Below are 16233 nucleotides of genomic sequence, written 5' to 3'. Positions count from 1 at the left end.
AGTAGGTTTTTAGTTGTTTTAAATATAACTATAACTAATAACTATTAAAATCTACTCTATTAAAATAGAGTCCTATTTGAATCCTACCATGGCATATTTTTAATTTGGACCTATTGAATAAGTCATTACTTTTTTTACATGTGATTTTTTATTGGGATAATTTGCAAAATACCCTATTTAGGATTTGAAATTTGAAAAGTACAGTGTCTTTATTTTTTTTTTGAAAACTACACTTTCTTTAATATGAATTTACTTTCTTATCTCCAATTTAATATTTTAATAATTATGTTCTAAATTTTTTTCTGGAATTTGACGTTTTTATGTTCTAAACTTTTTCTGTTCGAAACGCTTTTTTTCTGTGAACATGTATACTTTCTTCGTTTTCATTAGATTCAACTCTGGTTACAGCTTTTTTGAAGTACAACATGCACTTGATCAAAAAGTTGATGAACTATACAAGAAGTGTGTCCATCTATATAAATATATATAAACCTCTGCTATGTATGTTCGCTATTTCAATTTTTTTTTTGTAAACCAAATAGTTTTAGTCATCATCATCCCTTTGTTCATCCTATAGAACTCTTGGTTTAGCTTCAGGGAACTCTGTCTTCATTCCCAAGAAAATGATTGTTGTGGATGGAAACTATGAGATTCTCTCCCTATCTCGAACCCATCTCCAATCTTATCATCATCAATCATCTCTAATATCAATCATTGTTTTCTCTGTCCACAAGAGTTTTCCCCCAAACAGATAACTTGACAAGCAAGTAACTAGGGTAGTGTCTTTCTCCCAAGCGCTTCTCGCAACAAGAGCAGAACCCTAAACCAATAACGCTTCTCTCCTCTCGATCCGAACACTCCGCACACAAGTTCGTCGACTCGGATAATAACTTCTCGTGCATTTTGCAAAAACTGAGACTCGCTAGCTCCGCCACATGGTCTGGACATAGCAGCTCTCTGTAAGTGAGTCTGTTTTCTGGGTTTCGGTAGTGGAAGGAAGATACAATCTAGCTTCGGACAGAGGAGGAAGATTTGCTTGAGGCCGAAGAAAGATGCGAACTTGGCGATGAAGCAAGTGAAAATGGAGTTGAGGAAGATGAAGAACATGAACTCACTGTGATTCTGTTCGTGTTTTACTTAGCTTCGTCGCGAAATTGTTGGCAGCCATTGATGTTTGGCTCCTCTCTGCTAGGTTCGTCGCGAAATTGTTGGCCGACATTGATGTTTGGCTCCTCTCTGCTAGCTTCGCTGCTGTAACTGAGAGAGAGAGAGAGAGAGAGAGAGAGAGAGAGAGAGAGAGAGAGAGAGAGAGAGAGAGATTGGGGGTTGCCTATCAACACCTGCGATGGATTCCCATCAAAGTCAAGCTTTAAATTGTTTGATCCCTGTTTTTTTTGTTTCTCTATACGACTGCCTTGTCACCAAAACATCCTTCTTCAGACACCACATTGCTTCCTCTACGAGATACTGATTTTTTTCCTCCCAATTCAAACAAATAACAAAAACAGAAATGGCTACAACATGTTATATTTTAAGTTATAGTCGAAATTGCTCTCTCTGTTGTTGAACAAACAAGTATGATACTTTGTCTATGATTATAGTTTTGATATAGCCGTACGGTCAGTTATAATAACTAAGAAATAAGGACATACTGATTCATGAGAAAAAAATGCTATTGAAAAGAAAGACAAACTGAAAACGTATGTGTGTAAACCGACAAATATTAAGATTGGGCAATTTGGTAAATTAATATATACATAAGTGTATTTTTCCAAAAATTAAAATAGATGGTGTAGATTTCAAATTATAATCTTATTTAAGTGTATTTTTCCAAATTTTTTCCTTTTTTATTTGGACCATCATTTTATAAATGTTAAATATACTTTTGTATTTACCTAATAACTTTAAACCCTTCTAACATTAGATAATGGCCAAAACTTCTCCGCAAAAGTATAATTGATCTGGATCTATGATACTAATATGCGTTCTTTAAACAAAGTTTGCAAGGTTCTTCATTGTTTTTTTTAGGAATTGGATCTCTTATTTGATGCTCTGAGATTTCAATGTTTTAGTTAAAAAATTTAATGATTATGAGGATCTATGAGAATCATTTCGATTTCACATCTTCTCATCGTAATTGCTATATATACATTCTGAGTTCTAAACGATATAAATGATGTGACGAGCATTAGGTTTTATATTCAGCAGATGGTGTGAAATTTGATGGGGAAAGAACTTGATGAGATCGGTGATTTGAGTCTAGGTTAGTCTTAATTATACCTGCTTTTGCGTTAGCTTTTTTGGTCCCTTGAGATGAAGAGTGAATAGTTAATCAAAGTGAAGTTTTAAGTATGTTCTGCTTGAGAATGAGTTGATTAGTATTTGTCTGATTCCTGAATTTACTTGCAGTGAAGAAGATAATATGAAATATGGCTTTTTATTAGTTACATTAACCTAAACTTTTCTTATTTGATAGATTTTTAAAATATCTTAGGTTACAAGGGGAGAGAAGCTGAGAGATTACGATGGGACCGACGAAATTGGCAAAGGTGTTGTGGGAAGGAATTCAGGTAACGGTCTCTTAATCTTCATTACTAATGTTTTTGTGCATAGGAGGAGGAACTATTGGTCTTTTTTCATGTTGCTATTGCATCTCCTGATTGGCTAGTGTCACAAATTCCCAACAAAGTTTGATGGGGTGGTTAGGCTTAGGCTAAGCGAATATAAATGGGAAGATTTACGAAAGACTCTACCTAGGATTGGCTTGGGTTGAGATATTTCCCTTTTTTTTCTTCGCATTCAACATCAACTAATGCATCTTTCATTTCTCTTTCCAGCTGCTTAAAGATCTAGTGTATATGGATTTGTCAGGATGCGAAAACCTGAAAGAAATTCCAGATCTTTCAGAGGCCACCAAACTCCAGAGATTGGAACTCAACGATTGCAAAAGCTTGGTTTTTCTTCCATCCTCAATTGTAATCTCAATGAACTCAAGGTGTTGCGCATGAGTGGATGTTAAGACTCGAGTTTCTTCCGTCAGATGTCAACTTGGCATCTCTCAACTATCTTAATCTCACTGGATGCGCAAGGTTGAGAAGTTTCCCTCGGATTTCAAGTAACATTTCAAGGCTCTTACTAGGTGGAACTTCCATAGTAGAAGACGAAGACTGTTTCTTCATTGGCAACATCTCTAGGCTCACTGAACTTGTTTGGAGTGACTGTCCTATGAGATATATGCCTTCTGATTTCTGCGCAGAATATCTCGTTGAACTCATAATGCCAGGTAGTAAGCGTGTGAAGCTATGGGAAGGAGTCCAGGTAACGTTCACGTCAAACCATTGTTACTATTTTCTTGCTCAATAAAAGGCTCATGCTATATTATTTTACATAAAGCCGTTCGTAAAGAGGCACACAGAAAGTAATTTAATAAAATAATACTATGAATCATTAAGACTGCATGCCCAAAAGTAGAGAAAATAAGACTTAACAACATTGCAGCTACGTCGCCTAACAAAAATACACAATTAGCACCTAAATTTGTTAGTGAGTAACTATGTTTTTTTTTTTCCCTATTTCAGTCGCTTCAGTATCTCAGTAGGATGGATTTGTCAAGAAGTGAAAACCTGAAAGAGATTCCAAATCTTTTAAAGGCCACCTGTCTGGAGTATTTGGATTTAAACGAATGCAAAAGTTTGGTGATGCTTCCTTCTTCAATTAGGAATCTCAACAAACTGAAGAAGTTGAACATGAAAGGATGCACAAGGCTAGAGGTTCTTCAACATGATGTTAACTTGGCATCTCTCTGTCACCTCGATCTCAGTGGATGCTCAATGTTAAGAAGTTTTCCTCAGATTTCAACGAGAATCTCACTCCTCTCTCTAGACCACACTTCGATTGAAGAAGTTCCTTTTTGGATTGAGAATTTCACTGAGCTCACTACACTAACAATGAGTGGCTGCAATCGGTTAATAAACGTAGCACCAAACGTTTTTAAACTGGAATGTCTTGCGTTGGTAGAATTTTCAGAATGTGGAAGCGTCAAGGCGTTCAGTGATGCAGGTATGGTCACCACTGTTGATCAGTTATCACAGCCCAATGATGCTTCCTTACCTCTTAAAATATTGCATCTGTGTGGTAAAACCGTGTGGCAGAAGTTACTAACAGTATGTGCAAAGAATTGTGAATCTCTCCAGATTTTATCTCACCCCTTCCTCAATCCAATGAGTCGTCTTGAATTCGATAACTGCTTCAATATGGATGAAGGTGCGCGGGAACTCATTCTGCAATCAGATTTCGACTATGCCATCTTACCCGGTAGCTGGTGGAAGTTCCCTAGTTATCTCTTTACCTCAGAGCTCTCTTTCTCAAAAGATTTGGGGATTCAAGGGTTGCATCATTCTTGAACCCCCAACTGACCCCAAGGATCGTTCTGTAAACATCGGGGTACGCACCGTACGCTGGTACGTCGGAGGCAAAAGTGGCGTGCATCATTTCTACATTGACGTGGACTCATGTAAGATGGATCATCTGGTTATGTTCCACTTCGGGTTCCCGCTAGGAGAAGTCTATAGTTCAGGTCCTCCATCTAAACTAGGCTACAACCATGTGGAGTTTGAGTTTTTCCTCCATAACTATGCCTGTTCTTGCGTGAGATTTGGGCCTGAACGGTACACGCAAGCTTGTCCCTTGTCTCTGGAGAGGATAAAAGGATGTGGTGTAAGAGTCTTGAATCTCTCTCCATCACCAGGTGGAGCTGAAAGTGAATACAATGGAGAAAGATGTGATGAAGCGACTGAGAGAAGCAAGAAGCGAATGCGGGTAAGCTTAAGTTTAAACTGATCAGTAAATTACAAAGCTATCCCTTTATTCCTTTTTCGATCTTTTCATTTTTAATGCAGATGACAGTAAGAACATCTGAAGAATCTTCCCACTTACTCTGTAGCCAAAGAACAGAAGAAAACACATAATTGACGGCTCCAGGTCTGGATCTTTCATAATTGGCAGATTCTAAAGGCTGTGGATTTGTGAGTTTAAAATACTTGATGCAGGATAGTCTTGATATAACTCTGTTGCCAACGAATGAATGGGAACAAAATGATATCTTTTGTTTTTGGTTCGGAAACTTGTCTCATAAGTTTTCTATACAGGTCCACATGAAACACTATTAATAGTGAAATCAGAGTGCTAGAGTGTTTTGTGTTAGGTAACTGAGAATGATTTAGTGGTGAACCTTCTACATTATTTTGTCTCATGTGCTTTTCAAGCAGGTCCACATAGTGGGGGAACGGAGTTCCTATTGCGTGTCATCCTTGAGCACCTTGAACATGAAGCTCACATAGTGGCAATGAATTCAATGCCGTGCTTGAAATCTGAGGATGTGATAATAGTAGGGATTGTGGGGACTTCAGAAATTGGTAAGACTACCAGCAAGAGCTCTAAACTGAGGGCAACCAACAGTGAAAATGATATAGAGAATGCAGAATCGGTCTGAGATTTTTCGGGCCAGAGAGAATTTAGTAAGAGTTTTGATTAAAAAATATTAGAGACCTATGTCTATGTATATTAACTCTTAAAAATTTAGAACTCAAGAACACTGCTTTACTTCGCCCTAGTGAAAGTGGGAGATGCACCAAGCGAATGAGAGTAAAACTCTGCCATAAAAGAACATACATGTCAACGTCTATGTTCCCAAAGCTCTTTTTAAAACAATGAATAAATCAAAACAAAATGTATATCACAAATGTACAAGAGAATTAACAACGTAAAGTCTTTCTTTTACCCCAAACGTATTATATTAATCATAATAGTTTTCGGTTGACAAAAAAAAATCATAATATTTTTCTTTATTAAAGAACAACCCCAATTAATGGCACAACCTATATAACTGGGTCCCAATCAGATTTCAGTTTTGTCCAATAGAATCTCAATTTTTTGGGTATATCAAAATTAGTTTCATTCGGGTTATACAAAATTTCGGTTCGAACGGGTTCAGATTCGGGTCGGGTTAGCATAAAACAAAAACCAAGTTATGATAAAAACAAAATCTAAAAAATCTTCAAACTTTAACCATCACCTTCAGCCATCAAATTTCATGTAATAGATAATTATTTTAGATGTTCAATAATATTTGGGTGTATTTTAGATACATATTAAGAATTGAAATCATGTTTGGTACAAGTTCTTTTTTGGGATTTTGAATGTTTCGGGTTTTATCGGGTATTTATTTAGGTTCAGGTTCGGTTTGGATAACACCCATAATCCGAAATACCATAAAACAAGATATATTTGGTATTTATATCGGGTTCGAATCAATTCAGATTCATTTTTTATAGGATCGGATTCTGTTCGGATTTTCAAGTTCGGCTTCTTTACCCATCTCTAATAAAGTACTATTATTTGAGTATACTCAATATGAGTATCTAACAAAGTACTATTATTTTAAATTTTATTTTATTAACTAGTTAAATTTAAAGTATTTAAAAGAAAGTAACATTTGTTTTGTGGGTTTCTAAAAAGATTTTAGAAATTCTTTATGCAGAACCTGTATCTCAGTCATTTTTTCTATAGATATTTTTCTGAGATACTTTGGTTAAAAACCTTTTAGTGGAGGTGTTCTACAGAAAGTGTGTCTTATAGCATTGGGAATCATCAGATGATAAAAAACTTTATTCTCTTTGATTTAATTTAATTTAATTAAAACAATATAACACGAATCCATATAACAATTTTATGAAATGCTCAATTAATAAAAAATTGTAAGACATACAAACTTTAGATTAGTGATTTGCTGAAAATGAGTTTGTCTGTCTTACAATATTTGAGTATTGACGTAGAAATAGTATTACATAGTGAAATTTCACATTTATAACAAAGCAATGGTATATAAATGAAGGCTGGTTTGTCGAAAAGAAAAAACAAAATTCAAAAAAAAGAAAGGAAAAAAACATTTGCGTGGCGCCAGTCCTGGCAGTAAAAAGTTGGTTCTTTCCCAAAGGAAACAAGTAACAGCCTTTAGCTTCTTCAACCTCGACTCCTTAAAAGACAGCCGCTGACAAAAACCGAGATACATGACTGGTTTAGACAGAAAAGAATCAATCACATCGAACCAATTAAACCAAGCACGAATGGTTTACCTGAACGAGAGAAGAGCCAGAGGATTATAACACAGAGGAGAAGAAGAAGAGGGATGAAATGGACGACGTTTTCAGCAGATCTCGACCGTGACTTCTCCTCTCTCTTACCCGATTGAGAGCTCGGGTCGTACCTTGGCAAATGCAGCTCGGCATCTTCAACAAGTCTAACACTCTGAGATCGACTCATGGACCGTGAGTGTGACGGCTTCGCCTGGGAAAATTGATCTGAAACTCTTGAGCCACTCGCGGATCTACGCATCTTCCTCTCCTTAAACGCAACTTGTCAAGTCAAAGTGTCGAAACTTTTTAACGCACATGAACGCATTTAAATACTCTCGTCTCGTCAGATTTGTCCAGTAGAGAGTCAACGCTCTTCTCTTTTTTTTTTTTTTTTAATAATAACAAGTAACCGACACAAGAGCAACACCCATCTATGAAATGGTGAAACCATGTGGTGTCTTTCACTATGATCTCTCGTCTCTCTATCTCTGATCGTGATACAATTAATTACTATATGCAGTGTTCTAAAATATGGCTATACGCTAGTCGGGCGGTAGCGGTTGACTACCATATAATGTATAAACGTATTTACAGACGTTTATGCGGGATATGTACCAAGGATACTTTTTTCTTGAAAGTTTTAATATATGCTGATTATATATAATAACATAAAGGTAAAAATTATTGTATACACACCAAACTAAGTAAATTTATAATTCTAATTTGGTTGTATATTAAAGAAATTTTGCTCATGTATAGATATTTATGACTGATTTTGTCTTAGAATCCACAAGGATGTGCGACATGTGTCCAGCATGGTTAGTGGTTACATATCATAGGCCACAATAGATTAATTTATCAGGTTCTTGAACACTAGTCCAGCATGGTTAGTGGTTACAGTCCAGTAAAACCGTAACAAAGATCCATATCATAGGCCACACTATCTATCTTCTTCATTTTTTTTTTTTTTTTTTTTTTTTTGCTAAGAATGTAAATGTCATTACTAGAATGAATGTTTGGTTACAATGATATTGAACCAGAATCTACTGTTAAGCCATTCTGTTCTTAAAGGCTGCAAAAAAGTTTAAAAAGAACCTCTAAAAAACTAAAAATTAAATCCAAGCAAACCACCAAAGGTGAGCATTGAAGATAATAATGGTACTAGAACAAGAGACAACATTTTATTTCCCAAACAAACCACTTCTCAATCGCCAGGAGGAATCGAGAGAATAGCCAATAGAGGGTAGATTGGTCGGACACTCACCTGAAGGTGGCTCAAAGTGGCTTCAACGGAGGCGGCTGGCAATGGCTCCGGGGCACCACAAGAGGAGGACGCCGAGCAAACAAACCCATAGCTAACGCGGTCATGGACAAAAGTTCAAACCCGACAAAACACCGCTGAAGATGAAGAGCAAAAACACTGGTCAAGCGTAGGCGGTACAAAACGCCCTCACCGGCCACGCGACCTAAAGGATGCGGCTGAGACATCAAGAGTAGGAACAGAAGCTACAACCGGAGGTATGCAAGGAGGGAAAAGAGACACAGAGAGAGTTGGAGACTCTCCATCAGCAGGCTGAACAAAAGGAGAGCAAGAGCTCGACCTCCAAGCGAGAACACCACCACGGCAGGTCGTCCTCAAAACCCTAGGCGACGGTATCATCAAGCGAGGAAGGTAACCACTAACTTTCGCTGTAACAAGCCATGGTAGTTGTCTGATGGACTAAGGGAAAGAGGTCCTCAGTGGTGAGCCTCAACACCACCTTTCACTCAAAGAGAGAGGAGAAGCTCTAGGATACCTTGAGACAGGCCATAGAAGAGAGCGACTGGAGCGAGACCAATGAGCAGGACCGGCGACAGCAGCGACGCATCACACAGATCCGGCGGTCTCGGATCTCAGATCTACCAGATCCGAGCGCAATCGATCCAACCAGAGCTGTTTCGAGGTCTCTGAGAGATCCTAAGGTCGTCACACCTCGCCAGTGCTCCAGAGAAACCTAGGACTCCTTTGGTTTCGGCTAGATCTGGAGGAGAAATCCAGAGACACCAAGCAAAGAGGTTGAGACGAACTGAGAACCAAAACAGGGAGAGGCGATAACCGGAAACGAGATGCCGACGGTGGCGGAGAAGACCCACACGGCAAACTTGCCGACGATCTCCTTCATTTTTTTCTTTTAAAGAAAGAAGGGTGTTTTCACCTCTTTATCAGGAACTTTTGCATTTGTTAAATAGTCCTTTCCAGCGCGGATAGAACCCGAGCAGCGGAAGGCTACTAGCACTTCCGTCACCACAAGGCCAACTCTCAATATCTTTCTTTTTCATCTCAAGTGTTTGAAAGCGTCACCAAGTTCTCCACATTTGCACTTGCAGTATATATTGATCTGACAAAGTTTTATATTGTTACACGATGTAGATTTGCACTATTTGTACTGCTGATAACTCGCAGCATCCGAGCAGTACACTGCCCAGTCCAGACGAGTAATAAACAAATGCCTTCCTCTAGCATTGCTCTGTATAGTTTCAGTCCATCTTCTGGCCGAGAAAATTTCAGACATAACTGATGCATTCCAAGTTACCAGATTTGTCTTTGAAGACTTCAGCTAATTTAACCTTATTTCCTTTCATGTACCTTGTGATAATCACCGACCCACGGAAGCCTCTAACCAGAGCCGTTTGGAAGAAACCTGATGCCATTTCCAAATTCCCGTAACCAGAGATCATGGCATTCCAAGAGATCAAAGTATTATAGATCTTGTAACATATGTAAGAGCAAATAGAGTGAACGCAAAGAAGACTCAAAGCATATAACATTAGAACTGTCTGTCTTTTCACAAACAACTATAAAGACTAAGTGGTAAAACCAAAATAGAAAAGGGTATTATTGTTCCACACGTTAAAAAAAAGACCGGTCAGGCATAAGTTTTCAGAAACTCTAAAAACTGACAACAACTAACAATTTACACCTGACAACAACAGACCAGCAAACACTCAGCATGAAACACTTCAGTCATGATGAGGAAAACTGAAGGAGACAGCAGGAGTGTCCAAGGTTGGATCTTACTTGCCCCCAAGAGATGGGAACTGAGCAGTATCTCCGATGGCAGGCGCAGCTTCACTACGGTAACCATCAAATCCACCACCAGAAACAACTCCACGGTCACGACCACCACGTCCCCTTCCACGACCACCACCACGGCCTCCTCCTCGGTAGTAGTTCTCACCCTCAGCTGGTTTCAGAAACTCATTAATGCTCACAGCCTGCAAAACATAGAACACATCCATAGGTAAACTTATTAGGCTTCTACAAACGGTTTGATCCGCCACAAATGATGTAAACCTTCTGAGCCTTCTCTTCTTTGTCATCTTTGCGTTTGTCCTTATCAGAACCCTGGGAGATATATCAAAAGCAAGGCTCAGAACCGGTAAAGAGTGTTTCTAGTCGACAAGACAGGGAGGTAATATGTCTTACCAGCTTGATGAAGATTTCATCGTTAGACTTCTTCTTGTTTGAGAGTTGTTGCATTGATTCAAACACTTTCGTATCAACTTTCCTCTCAGAGGTGGTCTGAGACTGAAGAGACTTTTTCTTCTCCTCAAGTATTTTCTCATACTCATCCAGAGTCATCTCCTACAGAAGCACAAGCCATAATAATGAGAATTTAAAAAAAAAAAAGAAGCGACAAGTGTAAGTTCAGTTCCATGTCCTAATCTAGCAACCTAACACCTCTCTTAATTCCTCTGCTTACCTTATCTTCAGGCTCTTTCTGCTCCTCGACTTCAGCAGCGTTCTCCTTCTTAGCATCAGCAACAACCTCATCACCAGCAGGCTTCTCAATCTCAGCACCAGCAACTTCTTCAGTCTCCCTATAAGAGACAAATAGCTTCTTTTTTTTATTCCAAATTCACAATCACTACTATCATAATAAAACATCAGAAAATGCTTACACAACAAGAACTTCTTCTCCTGGTGTTCCCCAATTTCCACGACCAGCTCCTTCCCTTTTGAAGTCACCCCTTCACCAAAACATAAAGCTTAACCTTAAAAGAGATTAATGTATCAACAACAACAACAAAAACTGACTGAGGTTAGGACATACCCTCGGCCAGTTCCACTACGACGCTCGTATGTCCTTCGAGGACGTTCACCTTCACCAGCTTCACCACGTCGACCACCACCACGAGGAGCACCGCCATATACACTACGTTTCTCATAGAAAGGCTTTGAAATGCCTCCTTCCTCAGAGGGCTTATTGTATCCTCCACTGTTACCATCACCGCCTCTAAAATCACGGTTGTAACCACCACGACCACGGCTAGATCCTCGGTCTCCACCACCACCACGTCCACCGCCGCGTGGAGCATCACTCCTAGCCTCTCTCACTAATCAACATCATTTTAAAAAAAAACAATCAGATACCACGGATGGAATCAAATAGAGACGAAAGTTTAATAACTTGCTAATCGTGTGAAGCGAATCTCACCAGGTTGAGGAAGCTGCCTCGACGGAGCAGATGACTTAGCGGAAACAGGTGCAGGTTTCTTGGGCTTATCAGCAGAGATGGAGACGGCGATCTGGCTCGGATCCTCTGCGTCGTCACCCAACAGATCAAAAGGGTTCAAAGTTGCCATATCTTCAAATCAATCGAATTGATTACAGCCCTCGTTTTTTCTTTCCTTACCAAAATTATCACACAGACAGAACAGAACTAGTAATTATGTGAAGCCATGATGAATCAACGGACAGTACAGATCTAGAGGAGTAAAAGAAAAAAAAGACCAAATGGTATTTAGGACAGGAACTTAAGTTGGTGAGAGAAATGTAATGAATGAGAAGATAATAATAGGTGGCATTTTTTTTTGCAGTGGCGGCTGAGCAGAGATAGTTCAGTCTTTTACTAACTTTTCTTTTATTTACAGGTGATAAAAAGCTAAAGCCCAGCAAATCTTATTAAAGCCCAACAGCTTCTCAGTGTTAGCTAATTTAGTCCTATCATTTTTGTGGACCCCTCCTATTGTACTTTAATCAGTTTGGATTCACTAAATTTTTGCTATTGGTTTATCGTTTAAATATGTTTGTACTTCCTTATTCTAATTTAGGGTTTAGATTAGAGTTTAGTTTTTCTTCATATACATTCTTTTGAATGTTTTATCGTTTTCAATATTATCATCTTATTAATACAGTATGTTTCGAATTCACTCATTTAAATTTCAGATTTAATTTTTCTATATATATATATATATATATATCTTCTATATGGATTGTCTAACTGAGAGTATTAATCAATTTAAGTTAACTAATTATGTACCATAATTTATGATATTTGTTATTCTGATGGTCAGTTTAAAGTTAACTAATTACGTACGAGAATTTAAGAACATCTTTTATGATTGTCTAAAAGTGTTGTTTATCAGAGAAATAGGCTAGTTGTGAACATATATTTATGTGAACTGGGAGTTGTTTTGGTGAATAATAACAATCAGTTAATAATGTAACACCTCTCAAAACGAAACTGCCCTTTGGATTTCAACTTTCAAATGTTGTTGTTTATCATGTTTTCAACTTTTATTATTGTAAAGCGTTAGATTTCAGTTTTTTTTTTTAAATGTAAATTATATAATTGCTTACAAAAGAACCAAAAATTAGCAAAATAAATAAATAAAAAAAGGAAAAGAAAGTAGAAAAGGAGAAAGAGAAGATGGCGTGGCGATGACTCAGTGGCTTGCATCTACGCCTCATCCTCTCTCTCCTTCTTCTCCGGCACATCGAGCCTCTCCGATCAGGTTCCAGAGCTTCCCATGTTAGCTAATTCAGCTCTTGATTTCACTTTGTTCTTGTTTAGGTTCAACGGATCTGTTTAATTTTGATTTCAATTAATAATCCTAATTGCAGAAGAAGAAGAAGAAGAAGAGGAGATCTAGCAGCTAATTGAGTAGAGGAGGAGAGAATGTGTAGGCATAATTGTTGCGCGAAATCGTCACAAGAGGAGGAGGTGGTTTCACCACCTGATGAGAATCTCTTGATCTACTGTAAACCTGTTCGTCTCTACAACATTCTTCGCATTCGCTCCCTTTTCAACGTAAATCATTTTCTTTTAGCTCTGCTGATGATACTGCTTCATGGCTTGACTGTGATCCTCTTTAACTTTTGTTTCTTTCTTTGTGCAGCCATCGTTTCTTCCTAGATGCTTGAGTTACAATATTCGTGCAAAGGGCAAAACAAAGTAATGATTCTTTAATCCTCCTTTTCTCGGGTCTAATTATGGAAACTCATGAATGGCTTCTTCTCTTTAGGTCCGGATCTGCTGGGATTGTAGTTTTTAATTATAAGGATTGTAATAACACATTGCAGAAAACTGAAGGTGTGTGTGTGTGTGTGTGTTTTATTATGTTCTCTCATGTCTATTTCTCTCTACTTTTGTTTTTATTTCCTGAATTTTTTCACGCAGTGACGGAGAATTGTTCTTGTCCATTTTGCTATATGACATGTGTTAGCTTCAAGGTATGTGTTTCCTTTATCTTCTCGCTCTCTATAAATGGTTATCTGATTGATTGAGCTTACAGTCCATTGTTATTTTGTCTGCGCAGGGGCTGCAACTTCATTTGAATTCGTTCCATGACTTGTTTGAATTTGAGTTCATGGTATGTTGTTTTTTTTTATTCCAACTCTCTTGTTTTGCTATGAAATTCTAGTTACAACAAACATCTTTTCCTATTGTAGCTTTCAGAAGATGATTACCAGACAGTTAATGTCTCTGTAAGACTTGATGCATTCGAATCAGAGGTCAGTTACTTTAAACTTGGTTAACTTGGGAGCTGGTAGAAATTGTAGTTGATATTCATTCCTTCTTTGTACCAGGAAGAAGTCAACCATCAAGAGAAATATGAGCTTATCTCTTTTTGGTAACTTTCACAAGCCTACCTTAATAAGTTAAATATATATACATTAATAATAGCAGCAACTCCTTGTCAGAACATCTCTATTAACTAACCCCAACCAATAATGTTCTGCAGCTCGAAACCTCGTAAGCGTAGACAAAGAGGTGGTAAAAATAACGCCAGGCGACTAAACGTAACCTTTTTACCCATGGATTCACCTAGTTTAGCCAATGGCACTGATAATGGAACCTCCCTACTGAGTAATGGTAAACTCTCTTCTTCTCATGTGGGTGTCTTGATTATTCTGTTAATGTACTTGTCCTCTGATTCTTTTCAAAATATTTACCATGACTTATGTACATAAATGAATGGCATTCTACAGGAAACCATAGTTTAGGATATCCCGTGGCAACACAATTTGGGATGAACAATTCTTCACCAGCCATAGCTCAATGTTCGCTGGACTCGAATGCCAAAGCTGTGTTAGCAAGCGAAGCTGTGGTCTCGGCTGCTAAGTCAAGAAAGTTATCTGCTGAGCGATCAGAGGCTAGAAGGTTTGTTATCTTGTTCCAAATTGTTCTTCCTTATTATGAACTCTACTTCCGTATTGACTCGAGAATTTTTTCTTCCAGCAACCTACTTCTTCAGAAACGCCAGTTCTATCACTCTCACAGAGTTCAGGTGATTCAATAAGCTCTTTAACAGACTTAATAATGCTATCTCCATGTTGTTGTCACGGTTTTACTGTCACTAACCAAAAAAAACTACATGGGTTTGTGTGATAAAGCCAATGTCACTTGAGCAAGTAATGTCTGATCGAGATAGCGAAGATGAAGTGGATGATGACGTTGCAGATCTGGAAGATCGCCAGGTATTACCATGATTTCTTTCTGCGTTCATTAATACATGGTATATTGATGTAACGTGGTAAATGGATTATGAAATACTTAAAACAAAGCTGCAGATGCTTGATGATTTCGTGGATGTGAATAAGAACGAAAAGAGATTCATGCATCTTTGGAACTCTTTTGTAAGAAAACAAAGGTAAACTACTTTTCTTACAAGTTTAATGCGACATTTATGCCAACTATAAGAATAATTGATCTGGTAATATCCACCAGTAGCATGTCTGAATGATGGAACATTTTGTAAAATTAATGAGTTTTTGGTTACAGGGTTGTGGCGGATGGTCATATACCATGGGCATGTGAAGCTTTTTCCAAGTTTCACAAGGAAGAGTTGCTTCATTCCTCACCACTCTTCTGGTAAATTCATCTCGTAATTATACACAATAACAAGCATTTGTGTTTGGTTGTGTGATAAACCATAAACATGAGCAGGTGCTGGAGATTATTTATGATAAAACTATGGAACATTGGACTTGTAGACTCGGCCACCATCAACAACTGCAATATCATCCTCGAGAATTGTGATAGTAACTCAGACAACAAGAACAAGAACATGAGTGCGGACGTTGGCATCGACATTAACAGTAACGCCATGGATGTTGACGACGATGTCAATAACAGCAAAGCCAAGTGATAGGAAGATTTTCCTGACTTAAAAGAACCCGGCTGCAACCTTCATCTGTTTTATTAGTCTGCAAACTGATTTCATTTTTTTTTGTCATCAACTGACTCCAATCTATTAAATTTAAGTTTAGTAGGAAGAATGATAATTCGGATAGGTAAATTTTTTTTTTTTTTGCCAGTTGAGCATGCTCATCGCAAACTACAGTTAAAAAATAGATTCTGCTAAATTTTATCAGTAATAATTTAAGACTAAAATATGGGAGATTTTCCCAGATAAATAAGAGATATAACTAATTGTTTCTTTTTATTTTATTTATATTAAATGACCATTATATTGTTCAAATTTGAATTGGTTCGGGAAACCAAACTGTAGCCGGTTCCGGTCTATTCGGATTTTTGGGACTAAAAATTTTACAATGAAACTATGTCATTTCGGTTTTATATCATGATTTAGCAACTTAAAAGTTAATTATAGTTATGAAAAGTTTACATTCACGTGACAATCCTATCTATCTTCAATATTTTTCATATTCTGTGTCGTTTTTTTTTTTTTTTTTGGTTATTGCTCGATATAAATATTGATTTTTGAGTTTATTCTCATTTAATTATTTTGGTTTTGGCCTGAGATTTAGAAAATGTTTAAGATTTAAAATTATTAAAGAGATACATAGTTAGATCAAGATCCGCGCCTTGTG

At 37.6% G+C, this 16233-nt stretch overlaps 2 protein-coding genes, 1 long non-coding RNA gene and 1 pseudogene across 9 annotated transcripts; 2 read left to right on the top strand and 2 right to left on the bottom strand.

The window, feature by feature from the left end:
• The first annotated feature begins 2525 nt into the window (after positions 1-2525).
• LOC106359612 lies at positions 2526-5611 on the top strand (annotated as a pseudogene).
• Positions 5612-6782: 1171 nt separating this feature from the next.
• Positions 6783-7505, bottom strand: LOC125577320. Its single transcript, XR_007315741.1, has 2 exons — positions 7134-7505; positions 6783-7048 (listed from the first exon to the last, which is right to left on the bottom strand). It is a non-coding gene; the product is annotated as an uncharacterized LOC125577320 (long non-coding RNA).
• Positions 7506-9920: 2415 nt separating this feature from the next.
• On the bottom strand, positions 9921-12007 carry LOC106360694 (RGG repeats nuclear RNA binding protein A). Of its 2 annotated transcripts, none has more exons than XM_013800329.3 (7): positions 11612-12007; positions 11228-11510; positions 11076-11144; positions 10877-10994; positions 10600-10758; positions 10468-10518; positions 9921-10388 (listed from the first exon to the last, which is right to left on the bottom strand). In XM_013800329.3, the coding sequence occupies exons 1-7, from the start codon at positions 11757-11759 to the stop codon at positions 10188-10190; spliced, it is 1029 nt and encodes a 342-aa protein (XP_013655783.2). In that variant the 5' UTR covers positions 11760-12007; the 3' UTR covers positions 9921-10187. The 2 variants fall into 2 exon arrangements, with proteins under 2 accessions (XP_013655783.2, XP_013655784.2); XM_013800330.3 differs by lacking the exon at positions 11612-12007 and having other exon boundaries at positions 11228-11287; positions 11329-11492.
• Positions 12008-12757: 750 nt separating this feature from the next.
• LOC106360693 (polycomb group protein VERNALIZATION 2-like) lies at positions 12758-15845 on the top strand. Of its 6 annotated transcripts, none has more exons than XM_013800328.3 (15): positions 12758-12911; positions 13021-13207; positions 13296-13351; positions 13422-13489; positions 13577-13629; positions 13716-13769; positions 13849-13911; positions 13987-14030; positions 14142-14272; positions 14389-14560; positions 14639-14687; positions 14794-14877; positions 14971-15050; positions 15182-15271; positions 15347-15845. In XM_013800328.3, the coding sequence occupies exons 2-15, from the start codon at positions 13076-13078 to the stop codon at positions 15546-15548; spliced, it is 1278 nt and encodes a 425-aa protein (XP_013655782.2). In that variant the 5' UTR covers positions 12758-12911; positions 13021-13075; the 3' UTR covers positions 15549-15845. The 6 variants fall into 6 exon arrangements, with proteins under 6 accessions (XP_013655782.2, XP_013655780.2, XP_048594635.1 ...); XM_013800326.3 differs by having other exon boundaries at positions 14965-15050; XM_048738679.1 differs by having other exon boundaries at positions 12767-12928.
• The last annotated feature ends 388 nt before the right edge of the window (positions 15846-16233 follow it).

Source organism: Brassica napus, chromosome A8 (assembly GCF_020379485.1).
Source record: "Brassica napus cultivar Da-Ae chromosome A8, Da-Ae, whole genome shotgun sequence".
NCBI classification, from domain to species: domain Eukaryota; kingdom Viridiplantae; phylum Streptophyta; class Magnoliopsida; order Brassicales; family Brassicaceae; genus Brassica; species Brassica napus.
This window is presented reverse-complemented; position numbering and strand designations above follow the sequence as displayed.

Coding starts and splice junctions, on each gene's coding strand:
- LOC106360694 (XM_013800329.3), bottom strand. CDS start 11,759: ATGGCAACTTTGAACCCTTTTGATCTGTTGGGTGACGACGCAGAGGAT. Junction 11,511..11,611: donor GAGGCAGCTTCCTCAACCTG/GTGAGATTCGCT, acceptor GATGTTGATTAG/TGAGAGAGGCTAGGAGTGAT. Junction 10,389..10,467: donor AAGAAGAGAAGGCTCAGAAG/GTTTACATCATT, acceptor TATGTTTTGCAG/GCTGTGAGCATTAATGAGTT.
- LOC106360693 (XM_048738676.1), top strand. CDS start 13,076: ATGTGTAGGCATAATTGTTGCGCGAAATCGTCACAAGAGGAGGAGGTG. Junction 13,912..13,986: donor TTGATGCATTCGAATCAGAG/GTCAGTTACTTT, acceptor TCTTTGTACCAG/GAAGAAGTCAACCATCAAGA. Junction 15,051..15,181: donor TCTTTTGTAAGAAAACAAAG/GTAAACTACTTT, acceptor TTTTGGTTACAG/GGTTGTGGCGGATGGTCATA.